The sequence below is a fragment of the Passer montanus genome, unplaced genomic scaffold (genome assembly GCF_014805655.1).
Source record: "Passer montanus isolate IOZ18808 unplaced genomic scaffold, ASM1480565v1 scaffold16, whole genome shotgun sequence".
Classification (NCBI taxonomy): Eukaryota; Metazoa; Chordata; class Aves; order Passeriformes; family Passeridae; genus Passer; species Passer montanus.
This window is the reverse complement of record NW_024363160.1, coordinates 3391223-3410794: the sequence shown is the minus strand read 5'-3', so window position 1 is coordinate 3410794 and position 19572 is coordinate 3391223. Positions and strand designations below refer to the sequence as shown.

General features: G+C 40.7%; 1 protein-coding gene across 5 annotated transcripts in view; it reads right to left on the bottom strand.

Moving 5' to 3' along the window:
- Positions 1 to 14872, bottom strand: part of JPH1 (junctophilin 1) — an 83410-nt gene extending 68538 nt beyond the window's left edge. For all 5 annotated transcript variants that reach the window (XM_039702748.1, XM_039702747.1, XM_039702749.1 and 2 more), the window contains exons 1-2: positions 14307 to 14872; positions 7162 to 7918 (exon numbers count right to left, since the gene is read on the bottom strand). In XM_039702748.1, the coding sequence (XP_039558682.1) occupies positions 7162 to 7918; positions 14307 to 14685 (1136 nt within the window). In that variant the 5' untranslated portion in view covers positions 14686 to 14872. The remainder of the gene's footprint in view (positions 1 to 7161; positions 7919 to 14306) is intronic.
- Between the last annotated feature and the right edge of the window lie 4700 nt (positions 14873 to 19572).

The window sequence follows — 19572 nt, the reverse complement described above, 5'->3', positions numbered from 1 at the left end:
ATTAGTATTCAAACAAACAGTACTACTCATTGAATTACACCGGTTTTGAGAAAATGAATCAATTGTTATTTGGGAAATATAGAGTTAGGTCAATGTAGGGGGCATGAATTAATCATTTTAATGAGTATTTTTCTTTTGTAGTTGTTCAGTGGGAAATATGCTACTGTACAGAATACTGTTTGACAATGTTACAGTTAGATGGTAGCAAGTTTTCTCATCTCTTTGAAGAAATAAGCTGAGCATGTTCTATATGAGTTGATTCAAGTAAACATCAAGTAAAAATAACATCAAGTAAATTACTCAAGCTCCAACTAATACCACTAGATGTATGTATGCAGTTGTACTAAATACATATAGTGGACAAAATACCTTTTTGGTTTTGAGAGTATTTTTATAGCAATCAATAACATAAATCTAATGACTTAACACTACAGTTCACACATGACTAACCAGTACAAACGATCCAGATTTTGTTTTTTAAATGGGTATTTATTTCCATCACAGAAATTCTCCTACAAGTCAGTAAAGACAGATGCTATTTGCAGCTTAGCTTTTGAACAATTGTTGTAATACAGATCAAAACTGACATGCTGTATAAAAACTAAGGGGAGAATCTGCCTAACAACTCATCTTCTGTGACTACAAAATAATGCTGGTCTCTTTGTGTATCCCAGTATCATTAAAAAAAAAGCCTTAATGTTGTCACGTACATTTGCTGGGCTACTACTGCAAAAATCTTCTCTGTTTCTGAATTAAGTGTTCTGGAAATTGGGGAAAAAAACCCCTTATCATCTGAATAAAGATATATTTCAAGAATGTTTGTACAGCAGTAAAAGGCTTTCTTAGAAGGTTATTTTAAAAGCAGTGGTGCAGCATTGTTTCATGTATGTTCTGAAAGGACTGAATATTTCCAATCTTGTAGTAGCAATCTCCTGACTTTAAACAATTTAGAAAAGCAACTCTCAAGCAACAATTCTGTGTCTAATACAAACGCAAGGTAAGACTGGATACACTCCAGAACTGCTTTAAAAAAACTTAAATCCCTATTAAGCTTATGGCTGTAGGTAGGTATATTTGGATATAAGTAACTTGATAAAAAACCAAAATACTAGAGGCTTTTTAAAATTTCAACCTGAGAGATGGTACAGGACTAATTCTGCATATTTTCAGCCACATAATCTTGGTGCATTAAATACTAAGGAAGTAAAACAAAAAAAAATCTGTGTAGTGATGTTTATATGATTTGTGTATTTCAAACAGCTGTATTATTCATTCCCCAGCGAATAACTGAGGAACAGTTCAAGATTATATTCTTTTACCAGTGAGTTGTTTGTGAAATCTGAGGAATATGTGCCCCAATGAAGTTAGTGGTGTAACTCCCACAGGATTCAAAGAACATATGGTTTTCTATAAAGAATGCAGAATTAACTTTAAAATTACTATCTATAGAAGCTCAAGACCTATTTTAAGTTTTACCACAGCATTTCATTTGTTATCTTCAAACAAACTATGTAGCAAAATGATTAAAAGTGATTTCATTTTGAACCTCAGGCAGCTTTTTGTACTGAAGCGAGCAGTCTTATATAAATACCTTTGGTATTTGCTGGATTCTATTCCTAAACACAATGTTCATATTTCAGCTATAATAAGTAAAGCATCTCTAAGGCGTGTGAGGCACCAGGCTTGCAAGTGTCCAGTTTAGTTTCTTGAGTAAAGTGAGAGTGGTAGAGTCAGCTAAATCCATCATGGAAAGCTGTGTGTGGCACAAATAATTCAGTGCTGTTTGGAATGATGGGCAGCTGCCTTCTAGTGTGGACACAAACTGTGCTATCACATGCGCGTAATTTCAGCTCTCCACAGAAATCAGAGTTTGTTCAGGTCAAGCTGAGCACACTGGTCACACAAGGCAATGAACACAACAAAGGAGCTGCCTAATAAATCACGTAGTACTGCTTCCTGAGACTTCCACACGCTCCATATGGCCCCACCATGCAGCACAGCATACTGAAGCTTACTCTGAATCAAGGTTATGAAAAATATAACCAGTGGGTACTTAAGTAACTGCTGTACTGTGGACATGGGTGCTCTGGGGTGGACAGCTGAGCCAGAGGCACTGCCCAGCAACTTGAAGCCAATGCTAAGTGCCCAAACTGGGGCAGCACCAGGCCAGGACTCAGGGTAAACTGGAGTTCTCGGACTCATCCTAGCACTGGACATCACACAAGTCACTACTGGCCCAGGCCATGATGACTGCAAGGGAGAGCAGGATCGCAAGAAAATGCATGTTGTGAAGGTGGGTTCACTCCCAAACAAAACAATTATTCTGGGTTTCCACTACCAAGTCAATCCTGCTGCACTTTCCTCCTGCATTCACTTCTAAGAACTCAAGACTTTTGGAGCCACACAGAACAAAGGAGCCTGCTTGTGAGACAGGATCACAACCAGAGTTTCAGCAGTTTCTATTACAAAAAAAAAAAGCTGAAATTTAACTCTAGCATCTGAGGACTTGGACACAAACATGTTAAAAATAAAATTGAGCTGTCTAAAAAAGCTGCTCTGAAAAAGAAATCACTGCAGAAGATGCCAGTTAATCCTCCTTCACTGCTCCACTTAAAAGGAGCACTAGAGTGACTAGAGGCTTGCTAGTCACTGCTGTCTGAGCACAGACAGCTAATTAACAAGGAAGAACTGCTCCATATTATTAGTAGCAAGATATTGATTTTACTGTTATCTTGCTCTCCAATGCAGTCTTTTGCCAGCTTCTTTTCATATGTTGGGCACTGCCATTTTCCCAGACTGCAAGGTCTCCAGACAGTATAAATTGTTTGTGCAGTGCCTAACACAAAGGAACCATTATGCTTCACCAAATCTCAGGTGCTCATGTAATGAGAGCCCATTACAATATTGCTTTTAAGGTGGTCACAAGTTCTCATGGCATATTATGACAATACCTACACTTCACATAAAACTCACTCAAAACTTTAAAGTAATTAAAAGTATTTTGCTTCTGTGAAAAGGAGAATAAACAAGAGTTTAAATTCTGTTTGTTTTATGACCTGAAAGATTAATGAAATGTAAGGAAAGTATCAACAAGGAAATATTTTTCTCTTTTGATTTCTTTCTCCCTTTTCCTTCATACACGATCTTCTGGTTCATATTTCTTATCCTTACTGTATTTTTATCATGTCCCTCTGTGTCCTTGCAAAGTTTGTTTTTCCTCAGAGAGTTGACACTTAAAGGAAAAGACCTTTTAACGGGGGAATTAGCTAGAAAATATTTGAAAGGAAAAAAAAGAAAAAGGCCTGGCTCTACATGCTCAATTCTGAATGCATAAAATTGACTTTTCTGAAAGAATAAGGAATATAAAGGGTTGTTAGTAAACAAACATCATTCCTTCTGCTTCCAGTGCTCCATGTTTACTTACACAACTGATGTATTTTAAAAACACCCAGCGACACTGAGTATTATAAGGTAAGTTCATGTTCAAACTCTGAAAATGAATTCCAGAAACAATACAGTTTTATACTGTACATAAGTACTAATGACAACAAAATTAATATAATACAGTATAATGAGAATTTAAGTAATTTTAATACTAAGAAAGAAGTGCTCTAATGTAATTCCAGTTTATATTGAACTGCAGAGGGATATCTCCTTTGAATGAGACATATGACAGTGATGAAAAGGAAGTTCAAAATCCCTACAGTGAGAATTACACGATATCCTCAAAATGAGTTTCTACTTGACTCGACTCTTGTTGAGTCAACACATGGAGTTTTTCAGTACCTTCCAAAAGGCTCTCCAAACATACATCTCCCAGCATTTAAAACACTTCACATGTATAGAGAAGAAACAAACATTTCTGGAAAGCAGCTTCTCCTCTTAGACAGGAGGACCCCAAATAAGGCATATAAACCTGATTGCTTTTAGCACAATGCATTAAATATTAATTTGAATTACTTCCCATAATAATGATATTTTAAAAAAGGTACCTTAAAAGTTTTGAAAAGGGAAAGTTTGAGCATACTTTTGAAGTTTCTCAAATTCTCTGATTTTTGTATTTATGCCAAAACATTTTTCCTTAAATACAGCTGGCAAAACTAATACACAATCAAATCTATTAATTTGCACTGTAATTTTAAAAGAATTTTTATTAACTGCTAATTTCTAATCAGTTTTGAATACACATATGTGTAGTAGAAGCTAGTAATTATTTTCCTGATACAGCAGCTTTTTATACATCACACAATGTTGTAATCTGCTGTCTTTTGAGAAATGCTGCTCAAATTTTCAAAGCACCTCAGTACAAATACATCAAAAACCCAAAAGCTAAATCAGAAGAGACAATGTAAATTCAAGTTCAGAGAAGCACTACTTATCCCAACTTTTATATTTTCCTGTGTGTACAAAACTGCCACTTTAGACAAAGGAAGATTACGCAGATTACTGAAGATGACTTTTAGAAATAAAAAGACAGTGGGAATATAAAGCAAAACAGTGGTTGGTCTCATTGAAGACCGTGTGGACATCTGTCACAGGTCAAACTACCAGCCAAGCCTGTCATGGCCAGCAGGGAGCTATGAAGAGGAGTATGGTCTGTTTCCATTTGGCTGAACAAATATTCTGAGAATAAACAATGCAGGAAGAATAGCAAACAACTCCAAGCTGCGTTGAAAAGGAAGGTATTTGGATGAGAGTAAGGATTTCTAGCTCTTTGGTTTGCTGGTTTTTGGGGTGAATAAAGGTCTATCTAGTGAGTTCTTCAACTAATGGAATGGAAATCTCCATCAAGCACACAGTGCTGGTGACATCTGTCCAGTCTGAAACAGAGAAGGCCACTGTGCAGTGAGGTTATGCCATATGGGCAGAACCACCTTTGCATTTATTACACTTACTAGAGAAATTACAGAAGGCATTTCTAGACTTTTTTGTGCAGTAGTAATTGTTGGGAAACAGACAAGACCACCATCCTCATATTGATCTAGGAAGACATTGCAAGAATGCTACAGTCCAAAGAATTATTGTATTATTAATGTATCAGTTTGGTAAAAACTTGGTAAAGACAGTTTGGTAAGATAGTTCTTTAGCTCACCAGTGTCCATGGCCTTGCTCCTACTGGTAGACACTCAAAACAACTCTGAAAATTTGTGAGATAGGAAAGGTCTTGCCATTCTTATTAGGGGAGTCCAACATGCCCTCAGAAGTGAAGTTAATATTATCTTCATGCCTGATGTTGCCCAGCTTGGTGTCAGGTCTCTTGGCCTTTGAATCAGTGCCAGTACAGTTGGTGCAGTGGCTACTAAAAAGAGAGAACACCTGAATCTGCAATCTTGCTGTCTATCCTGCTGTCATGGGAGTGTTTCAGAGAGATTTTTAGCTGAGAAACCAAAGGGAGAGACCGCCCCATGTCACAGCTGCACTACAACGGAGTCCTTCTATTGCACTTTGAAAAATGTATTTTCAAGAAATCAACATTGTTTGGATGAATTGTTCCAAAAGAAGAAATTTGAACTCTGTCCTTCACCTAAAAATCAAAGGGAAGGAAAAGCAAACAAAACACTTCAGAGACACTTCTTGAAGAGGAAGTGCATACACTGTGCCTTAGAATGTAATGGTCTGAGACAACAGCTTTTTAATAGCTTTATACAGACTCAAAGGGGTGACATCCCCTTTCCATACATCCCACCTAATTTTTTTTTTAAAACTAGGGCTTATTATGTACTGACAGAACATGAATGGGATCCAATACTTTCTTGAAGTTAGGTATTACTGATCTGCCTTACTAATATAGTATGCTGTCATATAATGCCTTACATATATTTATAGAAGTAACCAAGTATATGCTACCCTTTAGTTACTTACATGACCAGTTCTCAGAAAAGTCCTTTAATGGTATGCTACATTCTTCATCTTAGTGTCTCAACTACTTCTTGCTATGAGCATTTTATATATTCAAACTCTCCCACTTAAGCAGTTTTTTGTATTTTCTGTATTTCTTATGACAGTCAGGAAAAGGGTAGTCACTGGGGACACACTAGTGACCACACTAAATTAGGAGTCAGTTGTTCAGCTCAAAGAGTAATGTGACATCCTCTTTCTAAAATAGCATGAAGATTTTCTTTCATGCACATTCTGGACTCTTTTTTTTATTCAAAGCATATTTCAAGAAAAGCCTGCCTGAGGAAACAAACTAAAGCCATCAACAGAGAAACCGCCACAGAAACTTACTGGTAGGCAATAAAAATGAAGTAACTTTTTAAAGGACTCTCAAACTTAACAGTAAAATAAATTAAAATTGTCTGTACTTATTTAAATTGTAACAATTTCATTTCAAGAAACTTTGCTTGGTTGTTGGTTAGCAGTTGAAAGTGAAAATGACACTTTCCTCCACTACCAATAGCAATACACTTCTCCCATCTCAAACATTTGGCAGAGGCACGGGGAGAAGCCAACCGCCACTATTTCATGTGGTGGTCGTATGGTCAGATGAGTTGAGGAGAAGCATGCTCCAAAATGGAAGAGTCCTCATAAAGAATACTTTTGGCAGATACTGCCCTGGCAACCAAATCAACAGCCTCTTAAGCACAACATCCTCGACCATTATTCTTAGGCTGTTCCTATAAATGGAAGAGTCCTCATAAAGAATACTTTTGGCAGATACTGCCCTGGCAACCAAATCAACAGCCTCTAAGCACGACATCCTCGATCATTATTCTTAGGCTGTTCCTACCACAGTTTCGCAGAAAAACAGATGGATCTGAAGATGCCTATTGTCAAATGGGCAACTTCCGTGAGTTTCAGATGCTACCAAAAGAATCAGCAACACAATAAGCATAACTGGAGCACGGTTATGGAAAATATTAAAACTTTACTTCATATCCCCCAAATAATTCACTACATTCCTCACCAGTTTTATTTTCCGAACAGGTTTAAAGTCATAATGCAGCAGCTCTTGAGAGAAAGCAGAAGTATATCAAGAATGGAAATTTACTTTTACAGTACATTACATAACAAAAACAAACTCTGTACTCAAACGAGTTGAAGTTCTAAGTTCCATATGTATTATGCTACTAAAGTCAACAGGGCTACACACATGAAAACTGAGAGGTGAGCAAGTGTTCACTACCACAAAGGTTTACAACCCTCCATTTGATAACTTACCTTGAGGTTGCAATTTCCACTTTGGTTCTTGCCATGGCAGCTGCTCGCTGTGCACCCTCTATTGCTCTATCCACCTTTTCTCTAGTTTTTGTGTTTCGTATTGGTATAAGTTGCTTTCTTATTCCACGGACCAAAATGTTATTTTTGTACTTTCCCTCTTCTTTGGTGCCATCTGGAAACATGGTACATCCATATCCATGCCTCCTGTTATTCAGCCACTCTCCTTCATATTTCATACCATTTGAACGCTCACTGATACCAAAACCGCTGCGCTTGTCGTTCTTCCATTCACCCATGTAGGCTTCTGTAGTGGTAGCATCAACATGGTCTTCCAGAGGGCTATAATCACAGTCACCATCTCCAAAACTAATCGTAGAGTTGGCGTCACTAGAACTAATCCTGCTCATAGCAGCATCGCTCCTCACAGAGCTCCGTTTGCTAGATATCGATGACCTAGACTCCGATTTTCTAAGTTTTATACTACCAAGAAGGGATCCTCTTCTGAATAAGCCTCCTTTTTTCTTAATGCCCATGGCTTCTGGATCGCTGTGAAAATTGAGCACAAATCCTCCTCTTGTTCCAGCAGGACTGTCTGAAGTGACGTCATGCAGAACAGTGCCATTGCTCTGCTCACTTCGAAGTGACGCCAGAGATGTTCGGAGAGGTGAACGGATCACAGTGGCCATGCCATAGGGTACACTTTGACGTACACCATATCCATGTCTCATCCCTCCTGTCCACTGCCCCTGGTAGGTACCTTTTAAAGTAATAAGAAGTTAAATTTAGGAAGCTGTAGAAGACCTAGCCCTCTCCATCCAATATGCTACAGGCAACACTACATTGTCAGCTCTGATTTTAGTAAGAAGAGATGCCCATGACACAGACAGATAAACTACTTTTGTTACTTGTTTTTCTTATAAATTCTTTGAAGCAAATCCTTCACTTTCACAGCTGATTTATTTTGATAACTAAGAGACAGTAATTGTAATCATAAGCATTTTTTAATGGATCTGTTCAGGGGAAAAAAGTGAGAGAAAATTCTAAAGCAGGACACCCTCAACAATTGTTAAGGTGGACTGATAGGAAGGTGGCCAGCAGAAACAGAGACACATTATATGTAGTCAGCTGAGAAGGGAGAGAGCAGGACACTTACAGCTCTTGTGCCCAGCTGCCCACAGAAAGAGCAAGTAGAAGTATCCATTCTGTTATTGTGGGTTTAAGGTGACTACAGACCTCTCCTTGTCAGGAGTTATTTGACAGACTGGCTGCAGATGGGCTTTTGGATCCACTGTCATAAACCTCCATTGTAAAATTAAATCTCTTAAAATTTTTGTGCGGATTTGAATAAATGAACAAAACCTTAGGACCCCTTCTTCTTCATGAACTCTTCATACCAACACTTTCTGGAATCCCGAGCACATAAATATGCACTGCATTCTGCCGTATGTTCTGACAGAGGAATCAAAAGCACTAATTCTTTAGCCCTTTTTTTTGCCTTTCATTTGTTCTGCAGTATGTGAGAAAGGCAAGGCAGTAACACAATATTCTGCCGTATGTTCTGACAGAGGAATCAAAAGCACTAATTCTTTAGCCCTTTTTTTGCCTTTCATTTGTTCTGCAGTACGTGAAAAAGGCAAGGCAGTAACACAACACTGCACAACATTCTAGCAAACATTTAATTGCAGCTACTCTTGTAAAAAGTTTTAAATGTGAGGGAATATCGTATACGGTATGAAAAGTCATGGATGGCCATGCAAAGTTGCACTGGAGCCAAACCCCACCTTTATCAGATTACAACAGCGATTTTTCTTCTTGTATTCTCGAAAGGCATTTTCATTTTGACACTTGCCAGTGTCTGCTCTCTGAAGGCCATTTGTACCAGAGGCTCCAAAGGACGGCTGCATGGATACCACAACCAGCAAGTACAAGATAACTTATTTTGTGATGTAATTTCACTCTCATTCTCATTAAACTATTTTAAGCTCCTCAAAATGAGTCGCCCACCCACCTAGTGCTGAGTATTTAGTTTTTGGGGTTTTTTTTAAAAGATACTTTGAATATTTTTACAGAGGGATGAATAAGCAATCTCTATTTTTTTTAAGTTTTGATCTACTTCAATTGGAGCACCTATTAACTATTCAGAGAACTAAATATCAAATGTCAAATTCAGTGATTGACAAAATTTTTGTGAAAATATTTGTAAAGTACCAGCAGTTAAAGATGTAGATCCAAGATTCATTTGCTTTGAGATTCAGTCTCTTCCATATATACATACTGATTTGGTTGCGTACACGTCCACCATCTACCAAGTCCTGCCTTACCCTTTACCTCTTCTGCTAACTTGTATTTCAGTGTTAACACACAATTAAATTTGCTAAGTCCGTTTTTGCTATTATATAATACTAGATAGGTTCCAAAACGTAACTATTTTGTGTTGGTAGAAAATTCTACCAAGTGGAAGGTTTTTAACAGATGGCTGCTGACACAAACAAATAACTTTCTTAGTTTCTTTCTCATTCTCTGTATCCTGGATACCTACTACTGCACTGGTTGTAAGGCTGCTGAATCTAGGAACACGATTATTTTAAAAAACTCAGCATATGGGGAAGAACAAATAGAAACATGAGCACAAAGCACTGGTATGACATGTTCTGTAAATACTGCAAATATACAGCCACAATCTAATCTTTGTTGTTTTATTAGACAGAAAATTCCTGGAAATACATTCATATTCTATGAGCACAAATTACTTCATTTTGTCCCTAATTATTTCTGGGATCTGTAATGATATGCTGGAACTAAGAATCTGCCTACATACACTTACTGCTACATATTATAATCCCTTTATTGTTCTGCATTAGTTAATTTAATTTTGAAATAATAAATCTAAGCCTAATTTTGATTATACCACAATATTACATTAGAGCAGCATCTCATAATTATGGCTATCACGCTGCTAACATCAGACTTGAAGCACAGTCAACTATTTCAGCACAGAATTTTAAAGAAGTATAAAAGGTCAGCCTCTTTTTCTTACTAATATTTTAATTAATGAACATGTGTTTAATGGAAAGCTCAAAAATACTTAATTTAGGACTTATATTTTTCACTACTCTAGAAAGAAGGGAAGTGTTTGCTGCTGCCCTTAAGGGCATTAAAACAAGAACAATTAATGTGCTGCTATCCACTAGTCCAATTTTCTTTTCAATCTGGGTAATAAAATCAATGCCAGCTTCTTCTAAAAAGAAAATAGCAAAAAAGAAAATGGAAGATTCAAATTCATTTTGTCTTTAAAAAGTAAGAGACATTTAGGCTGAGTTTTATGTAGTGTAGCAGGTAACTCATATAATTTCTATCATTACAGATCTGTCAGTGCAAAAGTTTCTGATACTAATGCTAAAAAGCCAACTCATTTTCCTTGGTTTTTCAACTCACATTTTAAAGCAAAATTATTTTAATGACATATGGAGAGCTGTGTCCAGAATGTAGATACAAGAACCAATAATTTGACTGACTATATCAGACTTTAACTGCATCACCTTATTAAAAAAAATTTAGAAAACTTTAAATAAGCAAGACGTGTCAATATTGCAATATAACTAAATACAAAAATGTATGATATAACACATGATGATAAAGCTTTTCCCATATATGAAGATGAAAATATATGCAGTATTTACCTATCTCACTGTATAGAGAAAAACAGGAACTTTATATATCAACACACCACATTCTGTTTCACCTTATATGACAGCAGTTGACTATTCAAAGCAGTTCCTCTAAAGGTCAATTATTAAAATTTTTATTAACACTGCAATTACCAACATAATTTAAAACTGTATTTGACCATAAAATAGTAACACTGTTTAGCACTAATTTTTCAAAAGCTAGGCTTGCTATCCTTTGTAAATGAAGAAACTGTCAGCCACATCTGCTGACCATCCATCTGGTGTTTAATTGGTTCTCTTGAAAAGGTGTTCATATTTTGAGCCTGAGAACTGTAAGAAAGTGCATTTTTTTTCCCTTTTCTTTTTGTTGGCAAGTTGCTCTAAGATATAATTTCATAATCTGTTTCCTTAGTTACAGCGTGCCATCCCTTCTAAAACACCCTTGGTGCATCTTACAGCTGTAAATGTCATTGCCCACTTGCAGCTAAAATTTAAAACTACACCGTGAAAAAAACTGAGACATTAACTACTCCACTTGCTCTTACCCTTTACTTTGATATTCTGTAGTTTAAAAAAGTTGTTGCTTCATTAAGACTTTTGCATGCTTTTCTCACTCAAATGCTAAATAAGCGTAGATCTAGAAAGAAGACCTCTCAGAAATCAATGAGCATATGTGACCTTTGCTTCAGGGTGCTTTTTCCCCTGATCTCCCTTTGTGGAATGACAACATGCAATTGGTTTTTGCTGTTGTTGGAATGACCATAAAGAACCAATTTAGATGCACTGAAGTTTCAAATTAAGCCACAGTCACTCCTCCGGTAGGTTTGGCATCTTCACACAGATTAACAAAAACCTAGGGAGTTTAAAGGAGACACAAAAATCCAAATTGCTGCAGGGGACTGATAGATGGCCCTCCTGAAAGCCCACAGTAATCACATGCAATGAATGAAGTATCATGGTTTATAATTCACAGGGTTTTCCTCAGAGATTTGACTGAGTGACAATTTCAAGCATCTAAACACAGCATGGCATGTATTACTCATGTCATGAAAAGTGTTGTGTGCAAAAACTGAGGAACACTGTTAATGCTTATTTTCCTTTTCGCTCCTTCAAAGTTATCTCATAATATTACCAATACATTTTAAAGCAATGTGCTGGGAGTGTGCTAAAAAAGCCAAACAAAAAGCTAGCAGCGAAGAGATCTGCATTATAGCGAGTTTGAATATACACTGGCAGTTGGCATAGTGTAATGAGTTATTTCTCTACACTGGTATTCTCTGGTATTCATGAAGAGAGAGCTCTCCTGCAACTGTTTCAAATTATGTTAAAGATACATGTGTAAGTCTGGTTTCTTTATAAACCCATTTCAGATGTTGTTCTGGTGTGCAAATACATCTATTGTTCCCAGAGCATGAAAACAAAAGCACATCTGCAAACATCTATGACGTACTGCTCTGCTTCATTCATGAGTACTTTCATTAAAATCAATGGGACTTCACACGCTCTGTTCGTATGAGCTGCAACATGCAAAAGACTGGAGTCATGACAACAGATTTCAGCTAACAGTGTGAACTGGATCCTTCATACGTTGTTCCAAGTCTGAATATTGAGAGAATTTACCTCCAATAACCAGTACTGTATTAGGATTTTTTAAAAAGACACAAGAAGCCTACAGAAAAAAAGGATAAAACCAACTTTATTTTGAGAAAATATTTTCTAGAAGATTTACTGGAATGGCAATTTACTTTTCCAGAAGGGAAGGGAGGGAAAAAAAGCGCCACTGTTTGTATTTAGCCAAAACAAATATAATAAAAATTGAAAAGTGCATTGTGCAGTGAAAGAGAAATTGAAATTCTGATCTCTTCCATACTTTGATTTTGGTGGGGTTATTTTTTTGTTTGGTTTTGGTTTTTTGTTGTTGTTTTAGGTTTTTTTTTATTAATCCACAAACATAATTGCCTTTGAATATCAGAACTTTCCACACCAGGAAACAATTTCTGGTGAGCTACAAACATCTCTAAACAAGGGGCTAGCAAGGTGTAAAACCCACCGCACATTTCATTGTCTGAAGGAACTGAATCTTACCAACTTGCTATATTTTCTATTTTGGAAAAGAAAAAATAGGAGCCCAACCACAAATATCTCATCTTCTGCTTAATACAAAAATACCCATTGTCCTGAAAGTTCGACCAGAGATGATGTGACAAAATTCCTTGAAGAAACCAGCAAAAGCATCAGCTGAGAGCTGATACATGGGTTAGTCCTTTAGTCACATCATGTGAACAGTACCTCTGATTTTGGTAAATTCTACTACTTGTCTGTTAACTGAACACATTTCTGAATGCTGAAGCAAACAGCATTTTGGTAAAAGAATCCCAGCAACTCTCTAGTCCTGAATCTGAGACCCGTTTTTCCTCCTATTACAACAGACCAAACCCGCTCCCTTGTTCCTAGCAGAAGAGCAACTCTGCAGAAGTTGCAGGTGGCACTTCCAGCGAGGCCGATGACATTACACCAACAAAGGCTGAATTAAAGAGTATCAGACTTATTTATCATATAGAGCATTTATCACAGAGCATGAAGTGACAGCGGTACAAGAACTGTAAGCGAGCACTCAAGTAAGCTCCAGCCCTCGTTAACCTCACTGAACCCTGACTTGGCCGCTCCCCCCTTCAGCAGAGGGCGGATGGCCGTGGCCGCCCCCACGCCCACCGCGGGCCCAGCCCGGGGACACTGCCTTCGCCGTGCGGAGGGGTGTGAGAGGCAGGGTGTGCGACTGCACTGCCCACCTGCTGCTTTGAGCAGGATGCTTGAAACCATCCCGTATTTCGGTAAAAACAGGAGTTCTTATATGAGGGTGGACCCAAGTTTCATTGATTTTACGCAAGCTGCGTCCCCACTCCATTAGCTCCAGCCTCCTGTTTACAAGCCGAGCGCATCGAGCGCACAAAGCCCGCACATCAGCGCGACACAAGGGCTCCATTATAACAAGTTCCTGCCGTTCCCGCACGAACGCGGTGCGGTGCCGGGGCTCGCCCGCCTCGCTCGCTGCCCGAGCCGGGCGCGGCCACCCGGCCATCGCTACCTCGGGCAGAGAGCCTGTGAGCCACCCCGGCGGGGAGAAAGGAAAGCCGTCTGCAGGCGGCCGTAATGCGGATTTCTACCAGCTGGCCGGGAGAAAGCGCTGAGCCCGGACAGCTCAGCGCGCCCGGAGCGCAGCCGGGGCCAGGCGGCTCCTCACGGAGCGGGGCGGGGCGGGCGCCAGGCACCTGTGGCGCTCCCCGGCCGCCAGCGGGGCCTCGGGGGCGCCGAGCGAACGGCGCCGGGAAAGGCGCACGGCCCCGGGCAGCGACAGCAGAAGCGACCCCGGTGTGAGGGCGGCGATGAGGTCGCGGGGCTGGAAGGAGGGGCCCTTCCCGCGGCGCGCCCACGCCCCCCGGCGCCGCCGCGCGCGGGGCGCCCCCCGCCGGCGCCCACCTCCGTCCCCGTAGGTCTCCACGCCGTATCCGTCCTGCAGCCCGTTGCTCCAGGTGCCCTCGTAGCGGGCCGGCGTGCTGAGGCTCTGCCGCACCCCGTAGCGCCCCTTGAAACCGTGAGACCACTCGCCGCGGTACATCCACCTGCCCTTCGTCTCCACGCCCAGCCCGTGGCGCTTGCCCTGCGCCCAGTAGCCCAGGTAGGTGTTGCCGCTGGGCCAGGTGTAGCCGCCCGCCACCTCGAAGCCGTGGGACCAGGAGCCGGCATACTCGCCCTGCCCCTTGGGCCCGGTGCAAATGCCGTGCCCGTGGGCTTTCCCGTCCTCCCAGCCGCCGCAGTAGGTGCCGCCATCGTCGAAGTCGAACCGGCCGCCCGTCATCCAGGGCAGCGGGGCGAGCGCGGCGCCGCCGCCGCCTCCCGCCCGCCTTCCGCTCCCTTCCCTACTCCGCCTGCCTTGCCTCGCCTTCCCTTCCCGCCCGCCGCCCGACCGACAGCCCCGGCGTTCCCCGCGACTGCGAGCGCTCCGCCGGCCGGCCGCCCGCGCCCAGCCCAGCCGCAGCCCCGGGCGCGCGCAGGCCGGGCCGGAGCCCCCGCGATGCCCGGGGGGCGGAGGCGGCTCCGTGCGCTGCCCCGGCTCGGCGCTGGCCGCCCCGCGGGCTCCCGGCGGGCGGGCTGGGGCTGAGCCCGCGGCCGCCGCGCCTGGGCGGGCTCGTCCCCCGGGAGCAGCCGCCTTCGCCCGCCCGCTTGCTCGCTCGTTCGCTCCCGGGGAGGTCTCCGTGTGCCTTCTGCTCCCGGGAAAAGGTGCCCCCGCTGGCCGGGGGCGCGCGCGGGGCGGGGCGAGCCGGGCGCGCGCAGGCCGGGCCGGAGCCCCCGCGATGCCCGGGGGGCGGAGGCGGCTCCGTGCGCTGCCCCGGCTCGGCGCTGGCCGCCCCGCGGGCTCCCGGCGGGTTGCTGCTGCACCTGCTAGCCCCTGCAACAAGTAGGCAAAAAGAGAGGGCTTCCGGGTGCTCCTTGTCATTCTTGGTTTTGTTTTTTTCTTTTTTATTTCTTCCTTGCCCCGAGCTTGAAGACGAGGTTTAAGCCGAGGTTGTGCATGAAGAGCACATGTGTTTTGTCCCTTTTCCAAATCATGTGTGGAGCCCACCAAGTTCCACGGGTGGAGAAATACGGGGCAAAAAGAATGTGAGTGGTTTCGAGGCTTTTCAGGGACAGCACGGCTGGGAGCCTCTCATGATGCCATCAGCTCCGCGGTCATCAGGCGACTGAAGAGCTCTAAATCCTGCCAAGTACTTCTTTGCCAGATATTTGATAATCAGATAAAAAATTGTAAGGGCAAATGACAGGAGAAACACATAAGCATAGAAACTGCAGAGGGAATATCAGGGGAGGGATTGAAAGCTGCTGTCACAGTGTCCTAGCTTTTTGTTCTTTCACAGTTACAGACCAGGACTGAAGGAAATGCGAAAGGAAGTACAAAGGAAAGTGTTCCTCCTCATTGGGGATTTTGTTAGAAGCATGAATCATATTTGTTAATCATGGGTCATGGTACTATCAGGACACATATTATTTGGAAAAGAAGAGAAATAACAATGGTTATGTTAGCAGTGATGAATAAAAGCAGAAAAATAATTGCAAGTGGAAGATTTGAATTCAAAACATTAGAAATTGAAGCAGTTAAGTTTCAGAAATCTACAAAATTCAGCCCAAATGTAAGCAGTTTTGACTTAAACCTAAATTAAATTCAAGTATTACACATACTAAACATACTTTAATAAATTTTCAAATTTTGTGCTTCACAACACACTCTTCTGTGTACATTTTTATACCAGGTTTACACAATTTAGTGCCAAAGTATTTCTGCTCTTTCTAGGGGAGAGTTGGGCACCATAACTGATACTGCTGTTTCTTGTCATCGTAAGAAGTGTGAGATTCAAAGCCTTCTTTCTGTGCTGGAAGAGGATTTCTAGTTCTGCTTGAACATGGGAGGTGGAAGACTGTGCGCACGTTTGGACACAAACATAAAAAGAGAAAAAGACACAGTCAAAGACTTGTGCCTTTTCACAAGAATATGGAGAAGCTTTCCATGCCCCTTTGAGCCCAGAAAATTTTGTTCTGTAGTTTTGAAGTGTAGAAAACCAGACAGAAATGTTGTTTCTCTAAGACAGAGGTGCAGTCTCTCATGTATCATTGGACAAGGCTATGAAGTGTGCTGAAGTTAAGGACTGAGACCTTCACTGCAATATGGTGTTTTTGGAAAGCTGTTATTGAGAATGGAGGGGAAGTCTGAAAATGTTGTGGTGGGTGGGATTGCCGAAGAAGATACAGTGAAGTATTCTCTGAGTATTGCTTGAGCTTACTGAGTTTTATGCCCTACGTGTCTTACATTTCTTCCTCAAGAAAAAAATTGGAAGCAATAGTGGTGACAACCCATGTGCTTTGAGGAGTTTACTAATTTCATTCTATTCATTTATTTCCTGTTTTCTTTCTTCCAACAGAAGATAAAGCCCTGTCATGTTTGAACAGAATTACGGAAGATTGAAACGCTTTATATAGTTTGGGGAACCACTTGTTGGAAGTCAGCATGCATAATAGGTGATACTGGTATAAAATTTTCTAGGCAGTGATGCTGCCTGTTCATAAGTGCATGTTATTATATGAGCAGACTTTTTTGAAGTTGTCATGATTGAACTGGAGCTGCTGAGCATTGGGTATGTCTGTTACAGGGCTGCTGTTACTTTGCATGGTGTTTCTGGGTGCAGTGTGCAGAAATGAGGTGGAAAGCCAGAACTGCCTTGACAACAGTTCTGTGCCCTGTGCACAGCTGGAACACAACCAGCACGGAGGGGAGCAGAGGTGGGGTGTGAAAATGGATTAGCAAATGCAGACAGTGCACCTTGGCAGTGGAAGAGGTGGGTCTGATGAGGGAATGGGAGATTTACAGCTCCTCTGTGGATCTGAGCTGTCTCTTTGAAGGACCAGCTGTGTCACTTTCCCCGATGGCCTAGACAATAATCACAGTTGTGCAAGTCCTTTGCCAAGCTGGGTATCACTTTTGGCTTGGTATTGGTGAATAAATGAATTTGCTGTTGTAAAGACTTGGGTAATTACACCCCTGATGGCTTACTGTACTGTTACTTAGCAATGAATTGTTTATCCTTAAAGCTGTTGATGTTCTGTCTCTTAGGGTATCCCAAACGTATAGCTAATTCGGGCTGCCTTAGGTTCTTACATCTGTACAGTAGAAGATTGCAAAAATTAAATAGGCATCTGCCTATTAGTCCTCTGTTTTACCCCCTTGATTTAAATTTTCCAGGTTTTAATACTAGATTAGCTGAACCAACAAGATCAGGTGGGCCAGAGATGATCAGTGAAACTTTCAGAAAGGAATCATATTATTTTTCTTCTGTTTTCACATATGTGTCAGTGGGTCCTTTTTTAGTGACCTGCAAATCAGTGGTAATTTTGCATGTGGTTGGTATTTCCAGGTATACTTATTTAAATGAAGTGATCAGTTTAAATGAGCTTGATTACAAGATGAATTCATCACTGCCAGCCTTCTCTTATTTTACTTTTTGCAGGGGATACATTTTAATAGATATGAAAATAGAAGTGCTTTGCAGAGAACTCCCAGCATCACTTAGCCAGGTCTGATGATGTAAGAAGCCACAGGTGTCTCATTACTGATGAAGTTGTAGATTTATTATTTGTTTTTTTGGTTGGGTTTTGTTTTTTTGCAGATAGATTTTGCATTGACGAGTCTCAGCTTCAGTTTAGGCTGCGTCATATTTGCTTCTGGCCATGGTGTAAGTAACGCTCATATGCAACCTTTAGCATGTATATGTTAAATACCTTAGATCCACAGATTTTGCTTCCTTTGCTTCTTCCCAGAATTAAATTAAAAATTATTCTACAACTTCACAGATGCAGGAAGTAAGCAGTTACAGATATATGAATGAGTTTCTCTTTTGTCCAAAGTAAATGGAATTACTTCCACTACTTTTTTAATCTAATTTACAAGAGTTCTTTTCTGAAATATTTCATGCATGTAACACTCAAAAAATACAAGGACCAGGTGCAGTTTATTTATTATTTACAAAAGAGTCATCACAGCACCAGGTCTGGTGACACTATATGTATATGCAAAACATGAGTGCCTGATGACACAGTATGTATGCAAAAATTGTGCTGCAGGGTTATATTTAAAAAGGTCCTTGCTGTAGGGATGGTAGATGCAGCAGGTGAAGACACACTAACTCCAGACATTTAATATTAACTGGATACAAAACTGCTGAGTTTAAATTATTAGTCTATAGATATCTGATGCATAATAAAAATTAGGCACATTTATTCTTGCTCTTAAAAGCCTGATTCAGCAGGGAATTACTTTAAGTACTTTAGTAATCCCATTTACTTCAGTGGGACTACACATGAGCTTTAAATTAAACATCTGCAAGATATCTGTGCTCAAATAAAGCAAAGCTCTGAAGTCTGTTCTCAAGTGTTTTGCAGAATGGAGGCAGGATGTTTCACTGATGAGCTGCACGCCTCACACGTTGTATTGGAGGAGTTCACACTCAAAACTGCTGTGTGGGAGGCAGAAATACAGAAGTAAAGGTAGTACAAAACTCACAGCATAGAAATTTCAAAGGCAAATAGGTCTTTTCTGGCTCCATAGGAACAGCCACTTTTATATCAAATTTTGTGTCAGGAGTATGAGTTAGAGTTTTTAAACATAGTTCTTGTACAACTTTAACACAAATAATTTTGTGTGACTTCTAGAACAGGAACATAACACTTTTTTCTTATACACCGTAAATCCATGTAAGTTAGTATAAATACTGAAACAGTAATTCTAGAGGATGTTTTTTTTCAAAAAATCTGCTATAATATTTGAGCAACACTGTGTTATGAATCTGCTCTCCTAGGTGTATCAGTCAGTTCTGCCTCACAGCTGAAGCTTGGACCTGGTCAGTAAGACAGTATATTTAATTCCAGAGATATTGTGCTTACTCAGTGAATACAGTTATTATTTTCTTTGCAAAAGTGCTGATAAAGCTTAGAAAAAACAAAAATACAGATCCTATTCTAACTTGAAAACAAGATGAGTATGTTCTGTACCCAGACTTCTATTTTCAGCATTGTTCCAAGCAACTGAATTAGATTTGTTATAAAAATGCAGTTTATTTTTTTAAGGAAATGCAGCATTTATGTTGAGCACCTTTGTCTCTGAAGTGATTTGAACAGTAACAGAAATCTCTGTTCAGAT